General features: G+C 49.9%; 2 protein-coding genes across 3 annotated transcripts; one reads left to right on the top strand and one right to left on the bottom strand.

The window, feature by feature from the left end:
* Window positions 1-68: 68 nt before the first annotated feature.
* Window positions 69-8,674, bottom strand: TBCCD1 (TBCC domain containing 1). 2 transcript variants are annotated; one of them, XM_068692956.1, is made up of 7 exons: window positions 8,192-8,674; window positions 7,969-8,112; window positions 6,181-6,547; window positions 5,063-5,249; window positions 4,422-4,919; window positions 1,179-1,342; window positions 69-605 (listed from the first exon to the last, which is right to left on the bottom strand). In XM_068692956.1, exons 1-6 carry the CDS (start codon window positions 8,657-8,659, stop codon window positions 1,213-1,215), a joined length of 1,794 nt encoding a protein of 597 aa, XP_068549057.1. In that variant the 5' UTR covers window positions 8,660-8,674; the 3' UTR covers window positions 69-605; window positions 1,179-1,212. The 2 variants fall into 2 exon arrangements, 1 of the variants encoding a protein (XP_068549057.1); XR_011099619.1 differs by lacking the exon at window positions 69-605 and adding an exon at window positions 3,896-4,044 and having other exon boundaries at window positions 1,208-1,342; window positions 8,192-8,659.
* DNAJB11 (DnaJ heat shock protein family (Hsp40) member B11) lies at window positions 8,661-22,141 on the top strand. The gene is made up of 10 exons (XM_068692957.1): window positions 8,661-8,817; window positions 8,973-9,129; window positions 11,408-11,505; window positions 12,376-12,508; window positions 13,427-13,569; window positions 14,126-14,208; window positions 15,898-15,955; window positions 16,523-16,634; window positions 17,051-17,210; window positions 21,224-22,141. The coding sequence occupies exons 1-10, from the start codon at window positions 8,741-8,743 to the stop codon at window positions 21,286-21,288; spliced, it is 1,086 nt and encodes a 361-aa protein (XP_068549058.1). The 5' UTR covers window positions 8,661-8,740; the 3' UTR covers window positions 21,289-22,141.
* Window positions 22,142-22,461: the final 320 nt, after the last annotated feature.

Genomic DNA, 22,461 nt, shown 5'->3' with positions numbered 1-22,461 from the left:
TGAAGATGCTGTGTCCCTCTAACACCAACTGTGTAGGTAAAACTCAGTCTCTAGAACACGTGCCAGGCTTTTCTGAGAACTCTATTTTATTGACACTTGTCAAAACAAAGCAAACGTACAAGAAAGGTAATTCCACAAAAATCACATTGCTTAAGTGCCATCTTCGTATTTAAAAAAATCTATAGAATTTCATTCATAAAAAAAAAATCAAAACATTTGCTTTTCACATTTATAAAAACAGTGCAGCTGGCTTGTATCATAAGGATGTGTGGGACAGCCAGGGCCCTACGTCCAGCGCCACACCAGGAGAGGCTCCTTCGTTGGACACCTGCACACCACGGATGCTACCTGGCACCAGCTGCCCTGCAACAAGGGGCAGGCATGCTTGCTCATCTTCCTCCAGCAGCATGCGCTTCCTCAGTTACCCACAGAATAGTTGCAGCACATTCCTGGGAAAGTGGCAGCAACTGAAAACCTAAACCAGAGAGATGTCCAAATCCACTCTGAGGCTGGGCATCAGATCCACATCAAGCGTGTTCAGTCGTGACAGCTGCAGAGTCGTGATGAGAACTGCCTTCAGGGTATTGCTTTTTCTTCCTACAACTCTGTAACAAAGGAGAGGAGCAAAGTTTAGGCCCAACACTAGCAAAGAGAAAGCAACATGAAGACTAAAGGGAGAAAAAAAGTTTGTTATGGTTTGAAATATGCAATAGCAGAAGAACAGGATAGGGGCCTGCCTCCAGCTTCTGAATCACTTCTGCTTAGGAAGAGAAAGAGACTGCAAAATAATTAAAGTCTCGCCCAATTCTCTTAAACAGAAAGTGAGTCAGGTGAGTACAGACATTAATACACAGCTTCTTTAAAAAGGCAGCTGTTCAAATAAGTTTTTACTTCAGATTATGTACAATAAGCCTATCTGTCTTCACAGATGCACACAGATGACCCCAGCAAATCAAACACCACCTGTGGAGAACAAGGGAGGTGCTGAGTACACACAGAACAGGCTTAAACTAAAAAGAGGTTTTGACTGCAAAATGAGAACTAAAACCAAATGCACAGCTCTCGGGAGAATCTCCACCAAGCAGCTTCCAGCTTCTTCCTCCTCTGCCTAGGCTGTACGTACAAATACGGGACAAGTCTTCTAGATACAGAAGAATCAAGAGAAGCCCTGTACTCACCCTTCCTTTCCTTTTGTTGCACAGTAACACGATGCTATCCTGCTGCCTGCTTGGAGCCCACAGCAGGAGGGACAAGGCTATCCAGCTGCTGACGGTTCCCTGTCTGAATCAGCCATTCATAGAACTTGCTTTCCACCAGCATCTGGAACTGCTTCCTTTGATCCCTGCAACCAAAAGAAGATGATCAGCAAGGAAGCATGCAAAAGTCATACTTTTTTTTGTAGTATTATTCTTCTAATCCTCACCTTCTCTACCGAAACAAGCCTCTAAACATATCAGCTAAGAGCTGGGCTTGGTTCAAGAACTGCCTGTACCATGAAGAGAAGGTTTTTACCACGTGAATGTAACTAAAGTTAACCCCAAAGGTAGAACTCAGCAGTTATACAAGCGACACAAACTTCCCACTCCTTTAGCAGCCACCCTGCTCCATAAGGCTTCCTCTGCTTTAATCTTAGAGCACAGATTAAAAACCATCTGAAAAGGTAGAAAAGGATCGGTAATGAATGTTCAAGCAATGGAAACAGAAAATTTTGTTGTGGCAACATCTGGAAAAGACAGAATGAAGATGGGGGAAAGATGTACGTATAAACACTACTCCTCAAATAACTCCCTTTACTAGGAAATAACTTTTTTTTTTGGCGAGACCAACAATAACAGGGTATATCACCTCTATCACTCTCTCTGGCAATGATCAAACGTCCAAGAGCAGCACAGTCTCATGGCAGTATTTCTCCAGAACTTCCCAGCCATCTGGGATCACTTCAGCTCCTGAATTTCTTATGCCAAAGGTGGCGTTAGTGTTGAATAGCTCCTGACAGACTTCTTTTTCTATGAGCTTACACAATACATTTCTGAACCAAAGTAAAACATGAACATCTTCAATATCCTTTGGAGATTTTGTGTGGTTTTGCTTTGACTCGTTCCTAATTTGTTTTGATGCTCCTATCCTGTACTGGGAAAAGCAGCAAACCATCCCTATTCATTTCTGTGCCACTCAGCTTCAGAGGGCCCCAGTTTACCCACACCCTTTTTTCAATTTAAAGGCTCTTCTTCTTTGTACTGTCACTTCCATTGGAGACATTCACTGACAAATTCCCCAGAAAGCAGGCTTCTAGGCTGGAAGCTAACCTAAATTCCTCCCCAGTGAACGTGAACACAAAGGCAGTCGCTCCTCTCTTCTCTCATGGCTTTATCTTCTCCACGTGCTTATTATACACCTCGATCTGCTGCTGACCCTGAAAGACTTTGTCTGATGTGCTCAGAAAACAAGCAAGCAGGATTTTACGCTTTTGCAAGTTGTTCCTCCAGCTCTCTTACTGGTCCTGTCTTATGGGGTTTTTACCTTTAGCCTGGCAGGATTTACATTCTTTTATATTCTTTCTTTTCTTTTTTTTAGCCCACTTTCCTCATTCGGACAACTTCAAGTTTTTGAAAGATGGCTTTTACTGATAACAGTTTGTTTCACCTCCCTGCTCAAGCACCAGCAGCTTTTTTTCTTTTCACACACCTGATCATCTGCTTGCTCCAAGTTGTCTGTCTAGTCCTCTCCCTGCCTGCAGGGGACAGACACACTATACACTGTCAACTGCCCAGCTTCTTTTCAGCAACCTTCTAAACCTGGGCCCCTTTTTCCCCTTTTATGAAATAAAGCAATCCAGTACCAAGCTCCCACCTCCTGTGACTGCTGTAGAGGACACTAAAACTAAGCGCACCATCCGCATTATCTAACATTTCTTCAGCTGTAAGATTTTGATGGGCAAAATACCTTCGTAAAACCCTGAGGGAAGAGCAACAGCACTGCGAGGGCAATGGCTGCAGAGACAAGAAGCACCTCAGATGAGGCTGATGAACACAAGGATGACTCCAGCACAACAGTCAAGGTTCAGACTTTCCTCTCTGCTGCTCTTCAAGATTTAAGAGCTTAGAGTTGTGAAGGTTTTTATACCTTTGTCACCACTACTGGGTCACTTCTGCTCAACCATCCTCTATTTGTAGCAGAATCCCAATCCAAGAATCCCTTCTCCCCTCTCCATTCTGGAGTTCTTTCAAACTGCAGGCTCCTGAGCTCTCTGAATCCCACAAAGGGACAGGGAAAGCTGAGCGAGCTGCTCCAGAACAATGAACAAACAGACTCAAATTCCTCAGCTTGGTATGAAAGGAACTGTTGACTGACCCAACAGGTGGTTTTCATATTCCCTGTGTCCCACAGACCAAACCCCTCTGAGATCCCTAGCTCTCACCCAGTTACAAGCCCATTGCAACCCATCAGCTGAGCACAGAATAGGAAGAAAATATATACAGTGCAAGCACAGCTTAGGGATCAAAAGTTGTTTTCACATCTTTAGATCTTTAAAATCAACTATCTGCTCTTCTAACCCCATTCTCTGTTTGTCCTGAAGCCAAATCATTCAGGTTGCTACATCAAAATGGTTCACAGAACATAAAAGCAGCAAAACTGAAGGTGACAGCTTTGTACACCTGCCCAATCTGGCTGGCTGCTCAAGAAAGCGTGTTAACAAAGGAAGGAAGGTGAACTCTTTCAGAACTCCCCAACAGGTGCTGAGAAAGCAAATGGATGTGTATCAGTACACAAGACAGGCTAGGCTGGGACTACTTAGAACAGTAAACGCTGGGCAGAGGATTTTAAGGAGAACTTTAAAAGCTACTGTCCGTGAGGTGATTTACAGTAATGGTCCACATGCATATTCTCAGCTCACCTCAACAACAGGTGGGACAGTAATTTAAAGCTTCGATCTCAATGTAAAGGTTGGGGCTAAGAATGATCACCAATCAGCTGCAGGCCAATAATTTGTGGAGCTGTTGTTCAGGGTGCGTGCCCAGATCTCACCCACGTCAGCATGCGGCACTGGAAGCAGAACAGAGACAGCAAGGAGACAGTACCCAGCGTGAGGTAAGCTGTAAACTCGTGCCACCAGGACAGATCCCTCGCCTCGGCCCTCAGCAGCATCTAGGCATGCTTCCCCTTCAGCTTTGCAAGCATGCAATCAGGAGAAAGCACCTCCTGCAGAGTTAACTGTAAACATTATTCCCCTTGCCACAATACTGAAGATCAGGATCTCAAGATTGCCAAGTACTCGTGCTTTAGGACTGGCATGCAAGACATAGCTCACAGAAACCAACCCATTACTAAAGCACTTTTGCAGAACCACATCAAATTAGACTTGTTTGTATGACCACGCTGAGCTTCAGCGCAGCTCACACCCGTCCGGACGCGGCACTCACTTGCTCAGGCACGCCTCCTTCACCATTTTCTGCCAGATCTGTACCTTCTGCTCCCGCTGACTCAGTGCCTTCTGATAGGCGTGGGGAAGCCCCCCCGGTGTCTCCGTGGTGTCTCCTTCCATCTCAAACGGGATGACAAAGGTGTAGAAGTCTGAGGGCGGCAGGAGGCGGAAGACGCTGGTGTCACTGCTCTCCTTGCCCAGCAGCATGGGGCTGTCCCAGTAGTTGGGCAGGGTGGCCAGGCCCACCTGAGCCATGTGGTCTTCCAGCATGGGGTAGTGCGTGTGGAACGGGGCGAGGCTGACCGTCTGGTTACCCGCGAGGATGAGGGGCTGGGTGGGCGTCAGAACGTGGAAAGTACAGCCCGTGGTGGAAGAAAGGGACAAGCTGTAGCACACCGCGATGACCTTGACGTTGTCACAGCTGTGGACATGAACGGACACCTCCACAGGGCCGAGCACGAAAGTGCTGTTCCGGCACTTCTCAATGGTCACAGAGCTGCAAAAGAGCAACAGAACGAAGACACAGTGAGCAGGAAACAGCCAGAACTTTCTCACTACTCAATCCACCTAACAAGAGCTTAGCACTTGAACAAACGCTGAAAAAATATTTGGCTGGGCCTCAAGGGAACGAAAACTCACCGAAGAGGAGAGAGGAGATAAATGAAGGACTCATTGCAGCGATGAATTCTTACGTGAGCCCCCACCAAGGTGTCCGAGCTCTTGGCCAGCGTCTGTTTGTACACCTGGCTCATTATCACCATGGGGAATACCTCCGGCACCACAGGAGCATTGCAGGCAATCTTTGCTCTCCTGGTTGTTCCCTCTACTGCAAAATAAAGTTAATATATTTAAAATGAAGGAAAACAAAGAGGCTATACATGCCTCCTACAGAGACGCAGACACGATGGTTCACCATCCACGTCACCTGGCTATCCCTCCCGAAAGTAATCAGCCCAAAACCTGACAGTAGCACGGTGACACCGTGTCACCACGCAACAGTCGCACCACCCACAGGTGCCTACTGGACAGGACACAGCAGTCAGAAGCTCCAGGGCACACCGAAAAATCAAAAAACCTTCAAAACCATTCAGGGCAGCCAAAGCCTTCTGCAAGCCAGGACATGGGCATCTCCATTTCCAGTTCCTGGCCACAAATCTGAGCTTGCCAGGAAGGTCTTTAGGGCAAGTGTTCAGCGTTGTGTTGAAAGTATGGACAGCACACTTTAAGACACGCTAAACCAGCAAAATGCTCCCCCTACAGCACAATCCTTGAGCAACCTCACTGTTCTACCAAACACACTGCCACTCTTGCTATTGTGTGGTCAAATTAAAAAAATAAACTTTTTTCTTCCTCCTAAGGGGAAAGGTGCCTCAGCTCTCCACAGTGCCATTGTGGGTGAAGGGCTGGGATTCAAGGCATGAAAAAATCCCAGTCAGTTCTCGGCTTTGCCACAAACACATCGCATTATCTATTTTCTGTGTTTGGCTGTACTTGAATAATGAAGGTTGCAATACTGACCTTCTTCAGGGGAGTCTTTGAAAACTAAGTCATTAACATTTGCTCACAAAAGTGATCTGAGGACTGGAAAAGCACACACAGGTGCCACACTCCTGCAGACTCACCCCTAAGTTCTCACTTTCCCCATCTTCACTATCAGCTGGAGGAAAGAAAGGCAATTCCCTGCCAGATCCTTGCTAAGCAAGAGGAATCGAGGCTGGAAAGTTATTTCTAAAAGTAAAGGCAAGGCCTGCAGATACCTTGCTGTGCCCAGGCAAGCTTCTTCCCAGACCTGAGGCAGGCAGTCATTCCAAAAGGGTTTGTCGTCAGGCAGGAGCGCAGCCAGCTCTCCAGCTTGGGGAAGGAGAAGGCGTTGTTGCTCTTTGAGTAGCCGTTCTTCTCTTGACAGGGCTGCCAGAGGGCAAGCTCGTGCAGAGGATGGATGGTCCCTGAGCCCTCCACAGTCCCTTCAATGAGAAAGCTGAGGGCACAGACGGCTTCGTAAGACACCAAGCTGTTGCTGGTGGCGTGGGAGGAGGCGCTGAGCTGCTCCGGCTCCAGCAGCAGTTCCAGCATGTCCGAGAGATGGGCAAGCACGAAGGCAAGGTGGTCCTGGTCGTTCCAGTTCTTAGGGAGCAGAAAACCAAGAGTGAGGTGAGTTCTCAGAGAGATGACAAACTCCAGCACTACTGTACAAACACCCTTGCCTAACTCGTTTTAAAGGAGGGGAAGATGGTCAGACACGGTGCCCGGTCCCACTGCTCTGCCCTTCCCAAACACAGAAAGGAAACCGGACTCATCAGCAAGTGCCTCCAAGAAAGAAAAGCGTTCTTATTCTAACTCCAAACACCAGCTATTTCATTCTAGAAAGCAGAAACGGATTCCCCTGCAATTCCTCCCACAGAAACTCAGCCAGCTGCTGCTAGCACTGAAGGTAGGAAACAAATCAATAGCTGACAGCCAAGGTCTTACAGCTGCTCTGCTGGAAAATCGCTGCATCTGCTCCAGACCTTCAGCTATGATTAAGCGCTTCTGATGAGGAGCCGCAGGAAAAAAAAAAAAAAAAGCAGGGGGTCATTTCTTCACAGGCAAGTGGACCAATAAAGCAACCAACCCCTGAAAAAAGCATTAGTTCAGATTCTAAAGGGCTCCATACCACAGAGTGAAGGATTGGAGCCACGGCAGACGTTAATAATGACAACCTTTGCTGGCCCGTGAGCTGCAGAATGAGCACCCAGCTGTGGTTACACGTTGTCCTCACCACGTGAGGGGGCACAACACGCAGCCACAAGCATCTCGTCTGGAAAGCCCAGCGTTGTGACAGAGACTCTCTCGTGCACAGAGAGTCCTGTTCAGAGTTTTGTGTAAAATTGACACCTGAGCAGCAGTCTGAAGGAAAACATCAACTTTTCAATTCCACTGGGTGCTCCGGTGCCACCCGTCTCATAGCCATCTATCAGGTCCTCTCATTTCTTTCCTCATTTGTTAGATCTCCTTGTTAAATCGAACAGGGCTACCCATTTTCAGTCACTTCAGCTTGCCCTGCCCGTGCTTGCACAGCTCAGGGCAGCCCAGCCACAACAAACCTGCTGAGGTTTGCAGCCAGCCTTGATCCCGATGGGGTCAACCTATAACTCACAGAGTTACACCCACCCGAAATCTGCTTCCAGGACACCTTACAGGAGGCGTTCGTGTTCCAGGTGGCTGCCTGACCGCACCACAGCCTCTCTGAGGCACAACCTCAGGTCAATTTGTTAGGGAGCACCCCGGGACCCCCTGGCTCTGTAGGAGGAGGTGGGACAGCAGCTTTTCAGGAAGGAAGAGCTGCCTGAAAGCGGAGGCTGCTGCTTCTTCACCAGCGAACCGGGAGGGCTCCAAGCGAGCTCCCATAACCTGTGGGAGTGCCTGTGTGGATCCCACACCCCGCTCGCATCGCTTAATATTTAACCAAGCTCCTCCAGCCCAGAACCCCCACCACACGCAGCACCTCACTCCCCCAGCCCCAAAACTGCCGTTTTTCCCCAAAAAAAAACTGGAGGGGCGCTCACCTTGCTCTGCCCGGCTCCTTTCCCCGCGGGGCCGGGGGCTGCGGGGCTGGGCCACTGCTCGCCTCGGATCGCCGTGCGCAGGGACAGGCGGCTGAGCTGCTGCAGGTAGAGGAAGAGCAGGAACTGCAGCGTGTCCACAGAGAGCTGCGGGGGGAGAGACAACGCCATGACACGGGGACACGACACACACAGCCCCCGACCCCCAGCCCCATCCCGGCCGTGCCTTGCTCCGCTCCCTCTCCAGCTCCTCAGCGCTGCCGCACGCCGCCTCCGCCTCCGCTCTCCGCAGGCTGCGGGGCGGCGGGGCCGGGAGGAGGCGGAGGAAGCGCTGGAAGTAGAGCCAGGCCAGGCCGCGGCCCAGCCGCAGCTTGCCGCAGGCGATGTGCCGCCAGCTCGCCCAGCGCAGCCGGGGGAAGCAGCCCTCGGCCGCCCGGCGCCGCGCGTACGCCGCCATCTTGCGCAGGTAGGGGCGGCCCAGCCGGGCTGGCGGCGGCAGCGGCAGCGCGCCCAGCAGCGGCGGCTCCGTACGGACCCACAGCGCCACGGCGGCCGCCATGACGGCTCCTTTGCCGTACAGCCGCCCCCCACCCCACCCCGCCTCTAAGCGCGCTTCCCATTGGTCCGCCGCCCAGGCGCCGGTGAAGTGTGAGCCGCGGATTGGTGGAGCGGAGCGGGCGGGGAGCGCTCCCATTGGCTGCGAGGCGTGAGGCGGGCTGGGCGGGGTGGTGGCGGTGCCTCCTCCTCGTCGCCCCGCTGCCGGCCCGCCGCCGCCATGGCCCCCGGGCGGCTCGGCCGCCTCAGCCTCCTGCTGCCGCTGCTGCTCTGCCTCTGCGGGGAGGCCGCCGCCGGGTGAGTGCCCTCAGCCCCCCCCCGGCTTCCCTCAGCCCCTCCCAGCCCTCCCCATGTCTCCTCAGGCTTCCCTCGGCCGCCCCCCTCAGCCCGCCTCAGGCTCCCCTCAGGCGCTGACGGGGCCCCGCCGCCCCCCCCGTGTCTCCCCGCTGCAGGAGGGATTTCTACAAGATCCTGGGGGTGTCCCGCAGCGCCTCGGTGAAGGACATCAAGAAGGCGTACCGCAAGCTGGCGCTGCAGCTGCACCCCGACAGGAACCCCGACGACCCCCGGGCCCAGGAGAAGTTCCAGGACCTGGGAGCCGCCTACGAGGTGAGGGCCGGCGCCCGGGAGGCTTCGGGCTGGGGTAGAAATCGGCCCCACGCCCCCAGCAGGGCTTCTGGGAGACGTAAACCCCCCTCTGTGAGGCTCTGGGGAGACCCGGCCTCCCCTGGTCCTGTGCTGGATCTCAGGTGCTGGGCCTAATGAGAACAGGTGGGCAGAGAGGCTGCCGGGCTGACCAGATAAAGGCGTTTTATAATTGTTAGTCCTATAAGCGTAAGGAGTTCTGTTCCGTGACAATGGAGCAGCATGTAAATAATAACTGATAGCATAACATACCAGGTAATTGTGTGTGAACTGCTAGCCAGCTGTTTTAAGTCAAAGTCTGCTATCTCCTCTGCCACGTGCGTGGGCATGGACACAACTCACCAGGCAGCTGCTTCTGTTTCTTTCTTTTTGCTTCCTCTGCCACTGCTGGTTTCCTGCTGCTCCTGCCACCCCCTGGAGCAGAGGGCTCCTGAGGAAGATGAGAGCACTGACCAACAGGGAGCCGGGTGGGGGCTTGGTGTTGACTCAGAGGAGTCGGGCTGTAGGATGAGCTGGAACCAAGAGCTGTGGTCAGAAGGAAAGGGGCTGTCCCCCCTGTGCAGCCTGGTGGTGCAGCTAAACCTCTGGGTGCTGCAGGGCTCCAGCTGCCGCCCCGATACTGCTCTGTTCTTCCGACATGCAAATACAAAATGAACGAGGAAGTGAGGTGAGAAATAGCACATCAGAGTCCAAGTTGTTTGGCATAAAATTGGGAGTTGTGGTGCCAGCACAGACAAAACAAACGCAGCATGCTCTCACCTAAACCAGGGTGGTTTTTACCATAAAACAGCCTCTCCAGTGCTGCTCAAGGTTTGTCTTACTGAGTATCTAGAGCAAAGCCTTTAGGAAAGAAATGTGGGGGAAGTAGGTTAATTAAACAGCTCAGTGTCCTTCCTTCAAACAGCCTCAGTGATTTTTAACACACCAGCTGAGTGGCACAGACACAGATGCTTCAATTAAAGGAGAATCCTACATGTAACAGCAGCTGTTAGTCTCAGGATGGTTTGGGTATGAAGTTTTTGCTGTCTTTTATTTTTCTGAGCTTACCCACTGTAGCTGCTTTGCTTTTGAGGTAACTTAGCATAACAAACAAGAGCTTTCCTTGTGATGTTTGGAGTGGTGTGTTCCACTGAAGCCTGCAGACAGAAGCAAAATGAATGGAAAGGCAAATGTTTTGTTCTTTAATTCTTTGTTACTGCTTGTGATACTGTCAGTCGTCCACCAGGAGAATTCTGTTCCTTCACCAACAGATCACAGAAGGGAAAACTTATCCTGCTTCTATGAAACAGGTGCTTTAATGCAAATCTTAGGTGGCAGAGGGAGAACTGAGCTCTTATCTCTAGTCCTGGAAAGATGAAGTTGATAGTTAAAGTCACTGTTTTGTGGGTTTTTCTTTTTCCTCTCCTTCTCCTTTGTTGCTGATGTTTATCGCTGGCTACGATTTCAGGCTGTTGATCATCATTAAGCCAGTTTCTCCACCTGTTCCCACTCCTTTCTAGCCTTCTGAAAGCTAATCTGGCAACCGTGACCTTCCAAAACATCATCAACTGGTCAGGAAAGGGAAGGGAGGCTAAGTGTGACTAGAAATTTGCAGATCTGTGCCTGAGGAGCAAGAGCAAAGATCAACACCTAGGAATTAAAACTTTAAAGCTTTACAACCTTGAGTGCTGTGTGTTGGGATGCGTTATTGTACCTTAGTACCAAGGCTGCTCCTTTTGAATTTGGCTGCTTTTAGAAGTGAGGGTCAGCGTTCGAGCTGGTGCAGAGTTAGGATACCTGGCAGATTCAACTGGGTAGGTAAACATGCATTCATTGCTAAGTGTCAGGAAACACTTGTCAGAGGAATACATGTTCCAAGGGTTAAAGAACAAGCAGAGGAAATGAGGGGGGACATTGAGCGTTGTTTTCTTTTTCATTGAGAAGCAGTTCCTGCTTTGTAAGAGCTGGTTTTAAATTATTATTTCCTTCTGAGTCTTTCTCGACTCGTTAAGATAAACTCAGTATTGTTCATATTTTCTACATTGCTTCTGCTGTTTTAATAAACTAATTTTAACTTAAGGGCTTAACCAACAAACATTTAACTTCACAGCACAGCAAACAAGTTGTAGCCAATGCTTCTGTACCCTGAAGCATTGCTGCTTGACCCCTGGTAAGAGCCTGGCATGGCTCTTCTCTGCCCCTCATTTAAATAGCCCTGTTCAGCTGTGGGTAAAAGCCTTGTCCCTCTGTGTCCCGCTGCCAGGTGCTGTCAGACGAGGAGAAGAGGAAGCAGTACGACGCCTATGGTGAGGAGGGGTTGAAGGACGGGCACCAGAGTTCCCATGGAGACATCTTCTCGCAGTAAGACTTTGCCACTTCAGGTTACTCTGTAGTCAGAACTGTAATTCTGTGATGCTCATGCATACATTTGACAAATTCAGTGTTAAAAGCTTTTACCGGCTCAGGGGCACTGATCTGAGGTGACAGCTGAAGGTTTGAAGAAACACATTTGCAGTGGATATCCCACATGCCGTTACATTTATCTGTCTCGTGGTGGCCCTTTCTGCAAGAACAGTGAGTGGGAAGCAGTGTTGTCTGTCCACACGGACGGCTGTCACTCACGTGGGTGACTTGTGAGGTGCTGCAGCTGCATTAAATGCACAGCATCCCCCCTGCATTTTCTGCTATGTGGTCATTTAACATTTTATCACAGACTGTGTGCACACTTGGGGGTTCTTTTCTTCCTTTTGCAAGGTAATGCTGGAGTAACTTCCAGAGAGCAACTGTAAAGTTTTGATCAATAAAATTGGAAGGCATTCACATGTTGCTCAGGCAGAACCTGATCTCGTAGTTGTTTCAAGGCTCTTCTGTTTCTGCTAGGAACTAATTTCCTAAAATAATTCCTTAAGTCGCTCCTCTCATGTAGTCCTGGGTGAGAACTTCCACCGTCTGCTGGTCCATTTGGGAAAGAACACCCAGACTTGTCAGGGTTTTTTTTTCTCATACTGTTTGTCCTTAAACTGGTGAAAACCAACCTGCTAGCGCTGAATTGAAGAGCTCAGAGCTTGTGCCTCAGGGTGAGGGTGGCTGAGCAACAGAGCCATGCGGAGAGGCCTCCCGTTAGGCAGCTATCAGGTTCTGAGGCATTGCTGCTGCCTTGGGTGGCTCTCTTCAGCAAAGCTACCTGTGATCAGAATTCCTTCCTGAACTGACCGATGTCCTTCACTCTAGCTTTTTTGGGGACTTCGGGTTCATGTTCGGAGGTAACCCTCGCCAACAGGACAGGAACATCCCGCGGGGCAGCGACATCATCGTGGACCTGGAGGTTACGCTGGAGGAGGTGTATTCAGGGAACTTCGTAGAGGTAAGTCTGCGGGCCTGTTGGGCTCTCCAGCGTGTTCTCAGCTCTCAGATGGCTGGCTGGGCCACTCTCTCTTCTCCAGAAGAAGAGAACTAAAACAGATGCTTGTTTTCTCGGTGTCTGTCAGTAGATGATGTTATGATGCTGTTTGGTAGCAGATAAAGGAATACATTGTTCCGTCAGTTATCTTTGCCATCTGGCAACTTGCCTGTGTGATGCTCTTGTGACAGTAACTTACTGCCTGTCAGGGCCTAGCTGTGGCCAGTCTGCAGTAGCACGGCTGGAAAACGTGTTAGCGGTTTCTCTCCAGAATTTATTGTTGTTTGAAGCTAAAACACTTAATTTAGTTCTCTGGTTTTCAGCAATCCTTAGAAAACCATGCTGTGGATTTTTTGTCACTTTTTTTATGTGGCCAAGCACATCACTATGAATCTCTGGATTGCATACTTAACAAACATATAGTGGCACTTTAATTATTATTTTTTAAGCAAGCTGAATTTCTGGTGCTCACAATCTCTTCTGTACTGTGTTAGAGTTTGAAATGCTCAAATTTATGTTGTGAGTGGGTAAATGAGAAACTCAAAATAATTTTGCCCGGTGTGTGGAACGAGGAAGCTATCGCAACCAAAGGCGATAGCAAAGGTTTCAGCTGAGGTTTCGGCCTAGTGTTACCTTTCCTAGAGGAAGGTGGCAATAGGACCTCAGAGATGGTTTTCTGGTGCTTGGGAATTTAGTGTGGGAGGCATAAGGTGAAAACCGCTTAGAGAAATTAAGGAGAAAATCACTTAGAGTTTTGCCAAGATCACATGCAGCTACCATGGAGGCAGCAGAGTGTAAAAAAACAAGTTATGTTCAGGCTGTTTGGGGAATCAAGGCCCAGGGGTGCTGGTTTGTCTGCTTACGTCAGCCTCTTTCATGCAGGTGGTTAGGAACAAGCCAGTGGCAAGGCAGGCGCCTGGCAAACGGAAATGCAACTGCAGGCAGGAGATGAGGACCACGCAGTTGGGACCTGGACGTTTCCAGATGACTCAAGAAGTTGTTTGTGATGAATGTCCCAATGTCAAGTGAGTTTTCTGCTCTTCAGTGCTATGTGCATGTTTATTCAAAACCTGCCACTAGATGGAGAAAAGCGCCTGTACAACCAGGAAGACCTGGGCAATCTGGGAGCATTTAACCCAGGTTTCTCTTGGCTAAGGAGAGAGAGTCTTTATTTTTAGAGTAGTAAGGGCCAGCTCTGTTAGATGAAGAGCTTACCAATTTACTCTTTCAGCTCTTTACTCCTTGAACAACCAGTTGTTGCAGTAGAAATTCCATATTGGTATCTGAAACCTACAGAGGCAAAGTTGGAGAAGCCCACAGTTTCCAGCTGGGGACAGCTGGATGAGGAATGCCATGTTGTAGTCGTGTATCCAGATGCTGGCTGTGCGTTTAGGAGTGTAACCTTGCCCTCTCTCCTAGATGAGTATTAGTGTGCAAGAAAGGCAGCACTTGGCCTCCAGTTTTAGATGTGAGCAAGGAACGTGTTAACGTGTGGGGGTGTTACCGTTCTCCCAGGAACATAAGGAGCTGCTACCACCTGATGCTGGAAACTCAGCACTTGCTTGTTCTTCCCCTTTGCAGGCTCGTGAATGAAGAGCGAACGCTAGAAGTGGAAATAGAGCCGGGTGTGAGGGATGGCATGGAGTATCCCTTCATCGGGGAAGGTCTGTATGCGGGCGCTGCCCAGCTGTTACTTGCTCCTTTTCCTTGATGCAAGGCTGGTCATCATGATAGTGAAAGGGTCCGAGCCCTGCTTTGGGAATCTAACCAGCACGTGCTATTGGAAGTGCTGTGTCCAGTGTGTGCTGCTGAAATCCAGGAGCATGTAGAGTGTTATCCACACTTGGCAAAGACTGTGATACACTCCCTCTGCTGGTATTGGATAGACACACAAGAAAGCCCTAAATCAGATGTTGCAGATGGTAACTTGAACAGAAACATCTGCTTCTGACTTGAGTATGTGTGGGAATCCCCTTAGTCCAAGGAATTCAAGTCCTTTAACAGGAAAAGGACGGATATTGTTAGTGTGTGGGCAAGTCGTTACAACAGCAAACCGAATTCATCACAGAATCACAGAATTTCTAGGTTGGAAGAGACCTCAAGATCATTGAGTCCAACCTCTGACGTAACACTAACAGTTCCCACTAAACCATATCCGTAAGCTCTACATCTAAACGTCTTTTAAAGACTTCCAGGGATGATGACTCCACCACTGCCCTGGGCAGCCTGTTCCAGTGTCTAACAACCCTTTTGGTAAAGAAGTTCTTCCTAACAAGTTCTTCGGTAAAGAAGTTCTTCCAGCCTAAAACTCCCCTGGCGCAACTTAAGACCATTCCCCCTCGTCCTGTCACCAGGCACGTGGGAGAACAGGCCAACCCCCACCTCTCTACAGCCTCCTTTAAGGTATCTGTAGAGCGTGATAAGGTCGCCCCTGAGCCTCCTCTTCTCCAGGCCCCTCACCAGCTTCGTCGCCCTTCTCTGGACCTGCTCAATCACCTCCATGTCCTTCTTGTAGCGAGGGGCCCAAAACTGAACACAGCACTCGAGGTGCAGCCTCACCAGAGCCGAGTACAGGGGGACGATCACCTCCCTAGCCCTGCTGGTCACACTGTTTCTGATACAAGCCAGGATGCCGTTGGCCTTCTTGGCCACCTGAGCACACTGCTGGCTCATATTCAGCCGACTGTCCACCATCACTCCCAGGTCCTTCTCTGCCTGGCAGCTCTCCAACCATTCCTCTCCCAGCCTGTAGCTCTGCTTGGGGTTATTGCGCCCCAGGTGCAGGACCCGGCACTTGGCCTTGTTGAACTTCATGCAGTTGACCTCAGCCCATCGGTGCAGCCTATCCAGATCCTCCTGCAGAGCCTTCCTACCCTCGAGCAGATCGACACACGCACCTAACTTGGTGTCATCTGCAAACTTACTGAGAGTGCACTCAATGCCCTCGTCCAGATCATTGATGAAGATATTAAAGAGGACCGGCCCCAGCACCGAGCCCTGGGGGACGCCACTAGTGACTGGACTCTAACTGGACTTGACTCCATTTACCACGACTCTTTGGGCCCGGCTATCCAGCCAGTTTCTAACCCAATGAAGCGTGCACCAGTCCAAGCCAATGAATTCATTGAGGGAACGCTCTAAAAATCCTGGGTTGTTTAGCAAAAAATACTTGTTATCAGGGTTGTAGTCATAAGAATCAACTAGTTGCTTTTTTCCCTCGAACACGTGAGCTGCAAATCTCTGTCATGTATACATGTAGGTATTTGCTGTTTGTTGTAAAGAAACAATGCGCTGTTTGTTTCTGCAGTTGCACAAACTGGCTCCTTTAAACAGAACTCTTCTTTCTTTCACAGGTGAACCCCATGTGGATGGGGAGCCAGGAGATCTGCGTTTCCGAATAAAAGTTCTTAAGTAAGTGGCTGGCCCTGTTTGACCACTCTTTCTGGTTACTGTAGAGGAAGTTTGCAAGCAATTTTCTGGCCGGTGTTGCCTGCTTGGCTAGCGTGTAGCTTACCCTTCAGCAGAGCTGGTACAGCCAGGGGCCCGGTAGTCAGGGCTGTGCAGGATGTTCAGCCCCAAGGATGCTGGAGGGTTCACCACTGCTGAGATGCTGCAGTAGTATTCTGCTTTTGTTGTGTTTGGCCCAAGTTCTGACATGAGTTAGCTCCTGCCTGAATCACATGAAGTACCTCCTTTTTCCATAAGCATGCGATCTCCCTATTGTAAGAGAACGTAAGGAAGATTGCTGGGTGAGTCATGACTTCTTGACACACCTTGCCACTCATTGCCCTAGAAATAGAAAGGTTATTAGTAGTACGCATCTCACACAGGAAAATGAAGCTAAATTTCATTCATTCTTCACTTCCTCTCTGACTTCTGTGAAATCTCTACACCCTTTCACAAAGAGAGGGGAGGAAGCTAGAGGACCCGCTTTTCCTGTAGGAAAGAAGGGCTGTTCCAGTCTCTTTATTTCCACAGGCACCCAGTCTTTGAAAGAAGAGGAGATGACTTGTATACAAACGTGACAATCTCGCTGGTCGAGGCACTTACAGGTTTTGAAATGGATATCACCCACTTGGATGGGCACAAGGTGAGGAAACGGTTTGCTTTCCTGCTCTGTGTAACTAAAACTTAGCTGCCAGGCCTCTTGCGCTGAGGGCTAGTTTGCATGGGGGCTGTGCAGCTGCTGGCTGTGCCCAGTGTCCCCTCAGCTAGAGACTTCCACACCAATTCCTTCAGAGCCAAAGCGCCTTGTACAAGGTGTGTGGTGAGAACCTGGGTTCCAGGCTGCCACAGCAGTATTGCGTGGGCTGTCTTTGGTGTTAGCACTGCCACGTGTCCTGGCAGTGTCCTGGCAGTAATGCTCCCTGGACCTCTAGCATGTTGCTATCTTTGGCAAGTAATCAATATCAGTTGAAGTTGTTCAGTGTGCTGCAAAGAGCTTTTGGGGGCTTGGGGTACGTACCCAGAACAGTAGCTATGAACTAAAACTTCTTTTGTCTCTAGGTCCATGTTGCTCGGGATAAAATTACAAAACCTGGGGCCAAACTGTGGAAGAAAGGAGAAGGTCTTCCCAATTTTGATAACAATAATATCAAAGGCTCACTAATAATCACATTTGATGTGGAATTCCCCAAAGAGCAGCTGACAAATGAACAGCGTGAAGGTGAGTGTCTGACGGCTGGTGTGGCTTTGGGCTGTGTGGTTCTCAGGAAAGCTGATTAGACTTCAGGATAACCGAACCAGGAGCCTGTAGTGGTCAGGAGGGGATTTCTTTTCCATGGAACTCTTGTACAACACAACATGCTTGACCCAGTGCCCTCTGAATAGTTTTCAATTTCTTCTGAAGCCCGTGAGCTTGGCTGCTACAGTTGTAGGGAACAGGATTGGATTGGAATGTGCCACTACTGGAATGTTGCACTTGGCAGACCTGGCGGTGCTTTGTTTTGTAGCTGGCCATCTGCCTGAAGCAAGGGACTTACTGGGCTTAGCCCGTCTGCTTTGCCTTTCCTGGAGCAGGATCACAAGCTGCTTTCCAGCCACTGCTTCTACCTGGGGGCAGTGCTTGTGAAAATCCCCCTGCAGTCAGGGGTAAACAGTGCCGTGCAGCATCCAGGGGGGTTTGTGCCTCCGTACATCTCCCTGTACCCTCAGTGCCTCGGGCGTGCTCGGGGAAGATGTGTGCAGTGCGGACCTGTGGTTGGAGGGATCAGCTACTCGGCTCTCAGGGCTGGAATGGAAGCTCGTGGGTGAGGTGTATGGGAATCCTAAACTGATGGGAGGGCAGATGCTGTAATCCTAGCTGGAAATTCAGCTCTGCTTCAATGGCTTCTGCAGTAGGATCTGCTGCTCTGCTCAAGGCATCACAGTAGACATCAAGGCAAGACATCTTTGCCCCATCCTCTGCTGGGGGGCAAAGGAGTTCCTGGCCCATAGCAGTGCAGCTCTCCTGCAGAAAGCCCTGCTCCGCAGCACTTCTTCCTGCTGGTCAGGGCTATCGTACCTCCTGAATCTGCCTTTTTACTGGACTCTGGCAGCTGTCCTAGTGGAGAGAAGCAAATGTGCAGCTTTCCTGGACTCCTAGAGTTTGTAGAGGGCGGCCAAGCCCCGTGTGGTCTCTCCTCAGCCCTTCCTGCTGTGTCAACACCGCTGTGTGAGCTACCAGAGGGCGTCCAGCTGGTGGCTGCAGCTCCAGGGCTGGCCCATCTTCTGCGGCTCCTCCTGCTGCAGTCAGGGCTGCAGCTGCTCAGGCCGCGAGGTCTGTGTCCGCAGCAGTGCGAGGTGTCCTCCTTCCAGGCTCTGCTGTCCTTCTCAAGCCTGTACAAGGCAGCAGCGCCTCTTGCATGGACGTGAGGTTCTTCTGGCTGCTGCTGGTGGCAGCTTGAGTAAAAGCTGAGGGCAAGAAGCAGTGACCAAGCCCTGGGTGTTGGTCAGAACCACGAGATAGCATGCCCAGGACCAGGGAGGTGATGGTGCTGGCACGGGTGTGTTCAGGCACAGGGTCTTTGGGTGTTTCATACCCTCCTAAAGCAATTCCACCCTTCCGAGGGGAAGGTGACTGGGTAAGCAGCCAGATGCGTTCCCTGTGCGCTAGAGTATCTCCAAACATCCAGAGATCTCAGGGTGTTTATGAGGGAATAGGTCTGCTCGTGTAGTGTGGCAGCAGCTCAGCGTACACACTCAAAGGAAGACTGAAGGCCTCAAAATTCAAAACATCCCTTTCCTTGTTGTTGGCGCTGTTCCTAATTTCTTATCTCCTAACCATATGGATGGCTCCTGGGGCAGTCAGAAGACACTGAGACTGAGAGCACTGCTTTGGTCCATCTAAGCTCTTGGGTCAGAAACAATCTGCTCTCCTTCCTGTCTGCGTAGGGTGAGGGAACTTACTGCTTGCTTATCTGAAGTTACTTTCTCTCTTGTTTCTTACACATCTACCAACACTCGTTTGCTGTCTTTAGGGACCCTTAAACCTCCCTCCAGTGTGCTCAGAGAGCACGAGCAGGCAGCAAAGTGACAGTGTTGTGTTGTAACCTGTCACCTGCCAGTGGAGTCAGGAAAACTTGAAGCTGGCCCTAGTGAATGACTGAGGGTGCAGTGGCACCAAACGTCAGGCTTGCTGGCTGCCAGGACCAGATCCCCAACACATCAGATAAGTGTTGGGGCATCAGATAAGTGTTAAAACTTCCTGCGCTCTAATGAGGCTATCTTTGGGGCCAGCGTGCATCTGCCTAAGAGCTAGTCAGCAGGAAACGAGGTACGAGAGTGGTGCAAATCCCACTTTTTTTCAGGGTTGCTGGAGCTCACCTTTCTTCAGCTACGTCCTTCCTTTTGAAAGGCTGCACGGCCAGAAGGTACATCCGCTTACACATGGGCCAGGAAGTAGCTCCAAGCCTCCTATTTCCAGTTCTTTCCAGGATGGTTTTTCAGTATTTTAATGGAACTTCTGTGACCTTGTGTGCATCGAATAACCAGTCCTGAAGGACAGTAGTGTCTGTAGCCAGAATGGGTTAAGGTTTGCAGGGAGATTTATTGCCTTTTAGCCGGTTCTCCTAACAAAGGACTTGCATGCCTGGAAGCTTGTTTGTTTGTTTACTTTGTTTTGTTTTTATGAGTGAGTTGGTTGATCCTTATAAACTGGCTGCCTCTCCCTGCATGTGTACCCTGCCTGAAGGTGGCAACCACTGCAAAATCTTCCGGGCAGCCGAATGTGCTCTGCTGTGCAGACAGGCCCAGCACCCGCCCCCCTCCACCAGGACTCTGGCTGCAGCTCAGCAGGCTGCTCTGAGGCAGGACAGCAGTCCTCTCCTCTGTCGCATCGTGGTGCAAGCCAGTGTGCTTGTTTTGAGGCTGATGCTGTTTTGGGGCTATCCAACGTCAGAATTAAAGCAATTCAGCTTTTTTTTTTTTTTTAATTTATTTGAAAGTTTGCTCGCACAATCCTTTCCGGTGCTGGTCAGAGCAGAGGTGCTGCTGTGCCCCGAGGGGCCCCACAGCCAGGGCTGGGAGTGCTGGCACTGTGGGTGACCAGGCTGACTCTGAACAGGGAGTCCCCTCTGATTTATCCCTGGAAAAAGTGTGACATATAATGTTCTTGCCAGTCTGCTTTCTCTGGTCAGTGCAAATATGACCCTTAAGTAGCAGTAAAGCCCTGCCAGTCTTTTCCTGAATGTTCTGACCCCAGTGGATTAGCTGCTGCGGTTTCAGTGCTGACTCACCCTCCCGTTCTCTTATCTTGCTCTGGATGCTGATAGGACATCAGGGCATGAATTCTTTAGGATGTTTTATGAATGGGTTTTCAAGGGTGGGGAGGATGGCATTTGTAAAGGCTGAATCCAGCCTAGTGATGCTCATCTAGTTACAAACACAGGCTTTCCAAACAGAAATGCGAGCTGTCTGTAGAGCATTCGACTCCACAGATGCGAGCAAGAGAACAAACTTGCTCTCCAGGGACTATTTTCGGTGAACAGTACTGTCCCCAGGCACCACACGCTGGTGTGAAAACCCCTGCTCTGTAATTATTCACCTGGCTTTCTGTAGCTGGCAATTCCGGAAGGAGCCAGATGTAGCTGTCCCAAACGTGCTGCCAGAGGGTTTCTGTTGGGCTGTAGAGGGAGCCTGGGGAGACGAGCTAGACAAGAATTAAACTCTGGAAATGCTCTCAAAGCCGGTTCTTGGTGTAGTTATACTTAAGATGGCAAACTTGTTCTCGACTTCAATAGCAAAATGGCTCTGGGAGTCGGAGCTTTATCTCTAGCTTTATCCCTCACAGAGCTGTGAGGATCTCAAGGTGGTGCTCTCGCCTTTGAAGTGATAGCAGAGGGGATTTTCTCCTTGGAATCATTGCCTTTTTGTGGTTCAGAGAGCGTATGAAAGCATTGTGCTGGCGCTATTGACTTCAGTCCTATTTCTCCTTATAGAAATGCTGAAGGAGCATGTGTAAAGCTGTTTCACCTCTGGGTTTGGAGGGATTTTGGTGTGGTTTTTTTTTGTTTGTTTAAATCATGCTCAGGGTGTCAGTGTTTGACAGCGTTACTCAGATACGTGGGCTCAGCCTCGAGGCTCGTGCCAGGAGCCTACAAGTTGATGTGTAAATAAATGTAGCAGGAGCTGCTAAATGTAGCAGCTGCAGCATCCTCCTCCTGCCTGTGCTGTGCAGTAACGCCTTCGTTTCTTTTCCAGGTCTCAAACAGCTGTTGAAACAAGGATCTGTGCAGAAGGTGTACAACGGATTGCAGGGATATTGATGTGGGGGGAAAAAAAAGGACTTAAATCAAAAGTCAGATTTGTTTGCAGTTTTTTCTCCTGCCCATTGTAGAATGGGAAAGAGGGAGGGTGGGGTGATTGTTGAGGTATATATGTCTTTTTTTTTTTTTTTTAAACGGTGGAAGCACTCAGATGAGCTGGGGGGCATACTAACCTGTTCAGGACACAATTGGTGCTGCCTATCCTGTTCCATGTCCTGGAACAACAAAGACTCCTTGAGCAGGAAAAAAAAAAGGGGGGGGGGGAAGGAGTTTTAAATTCCACACAGATTGGAATTTCTGTTTTTTAAATATATTTTGATGTGACTTTTCTGCACCATCTCAGCATATTTCCATAGCTTCTCCGATTTTTGATGTCCTTTGTGTCAGTCTCTTCTGAGTTTTTGTATTTTTTTTTTAATCCTAGTCCTTCCCCTCTGAGTCCAGAGTGTGGTATTGCTTCAGAGTGTGTGTTTCTGGGGCAGGAGTACAGCTGCTGTTGGGAGTGGACTGGCAGGAGGGCCTTTACAGAATGTGTTAGACCCACGGTCAGCTGGGGAAAAAACTTTCTGAAAGATCCTGTGGGCTCTCATCACTACCAAGTACTCCTCTTGGCCCAAAAGTTAATGTTCACTTTTAGATTCCAAGTCACAACGGTTTAGCAAAGATTCCTCGGACCTTCGGCATGAAATTTCGGCGAAAATAACGGGAACGGCTCCTCGTGGTTCTTCCCTGCCCCCAAACGTAACCAGGGGCTTGTCTGGAAAAGCTCACTCACCTCCTGCACTCTGTCCTCTGTGAGGACAGGGAAACTAACGGCGCAGAAATAAAGATGTTTGAGTTGGAATGGCAAAAACTACCTGCTTCTGTGTCTCAGCAGCCCTTGCCCTGGGACAGCTGCAAGTCGTTGGACTAACGAGGTAGGGTCCCTTTGGAGATCTAAGCTGTGAGCTGCCGTAAAGGGGGGCAGTGCTGCTGCCAACACCTGCAGCAGCTCCGTAGCTGATTTATTTGGATCTGGGGATGGGTGACTCAGCAGGGACGTACCTGTGCTGCTCTGGGGAAGCAGCTTCACCCTCGAGTCCCTGCTCCTTTAAGCATCCCTGTCAGAAACGCTCATCCCTGCGTGTTATTTGTAAGTAATTTTGGGAGTGGTAGCGAAGAAAGTTCCCAGAG

Source organism: Anas acuta, chromosome 9 (assembly GCF_963932015.1).
Source record: "Anas acuta chromosome 9, bAnaAcu1.1, whole genome shotgun sequence".
In the NCBI taxonomy this organism is placed as follows: domain Eukaryota; kingdom Metazoa; phylum Chordata; class Aves; order Anseriformes; family Anatidae; genus Anas; species Anas acuta.
Note: the sequence above shows the minus strand (reverse complement) of the source record. Positions and strands in the feature narration are given on the sequence as shown.

What these genes read in the sequence shown, in the direction of transcription:
- TBCCD1 (XM_068692956.1), bottom strand. Translation starts at nt 8,659, where the DNA reads ATGGGAGCGCTCCCCGCCCGCTCCGCTCCACCAATCCGCGGCTCACAC. An exon ending in TGGAGAGGGAGCGGAGCAAG is followed by an intron (nt 8,113 to 8,191) that starts GCACGGCCGGGA and finishes CTCCCCCCGCAG; the next exon opens with CTCTCTGTGGACACGCTGCA. An exon ending in TATCTCCTCTCTCCTCTTCG is followed by an intron (nt 4,920 to 5,062) that starts GTGAGTTTTCGT and finishes GCTCTTTTGCAG; the next exon opens with CTCTGTGACCATTGAGAAGT.
- DNAJB11 (XM_068692957.1), top strand. Translation starts at nt 8,741, where the DNA reads ATGGCCCCCGGGCGGCTCGGCCGCCTCAGCCTCCTGCTGCCGCTGCTG. An exon ending in TGCGGGGAGGCCGCCGCCGG is followed by an intron (nt 8,818 to 8,972) that starts GTGAGTGCCCTC and finishes TCCCCGCTGCAG; the next exon opens with GAGGGATTTCTACAAGATCC. An exon ending in TTCCGAATAAAAGTTCTTAA is followed by an intron (nt 15,956 to 16,522) that starts GTAAGTGGCTGG and finishes TTATTTCCACAG; the next exon opens with GCACCCAGTCTTTGAAAGAA.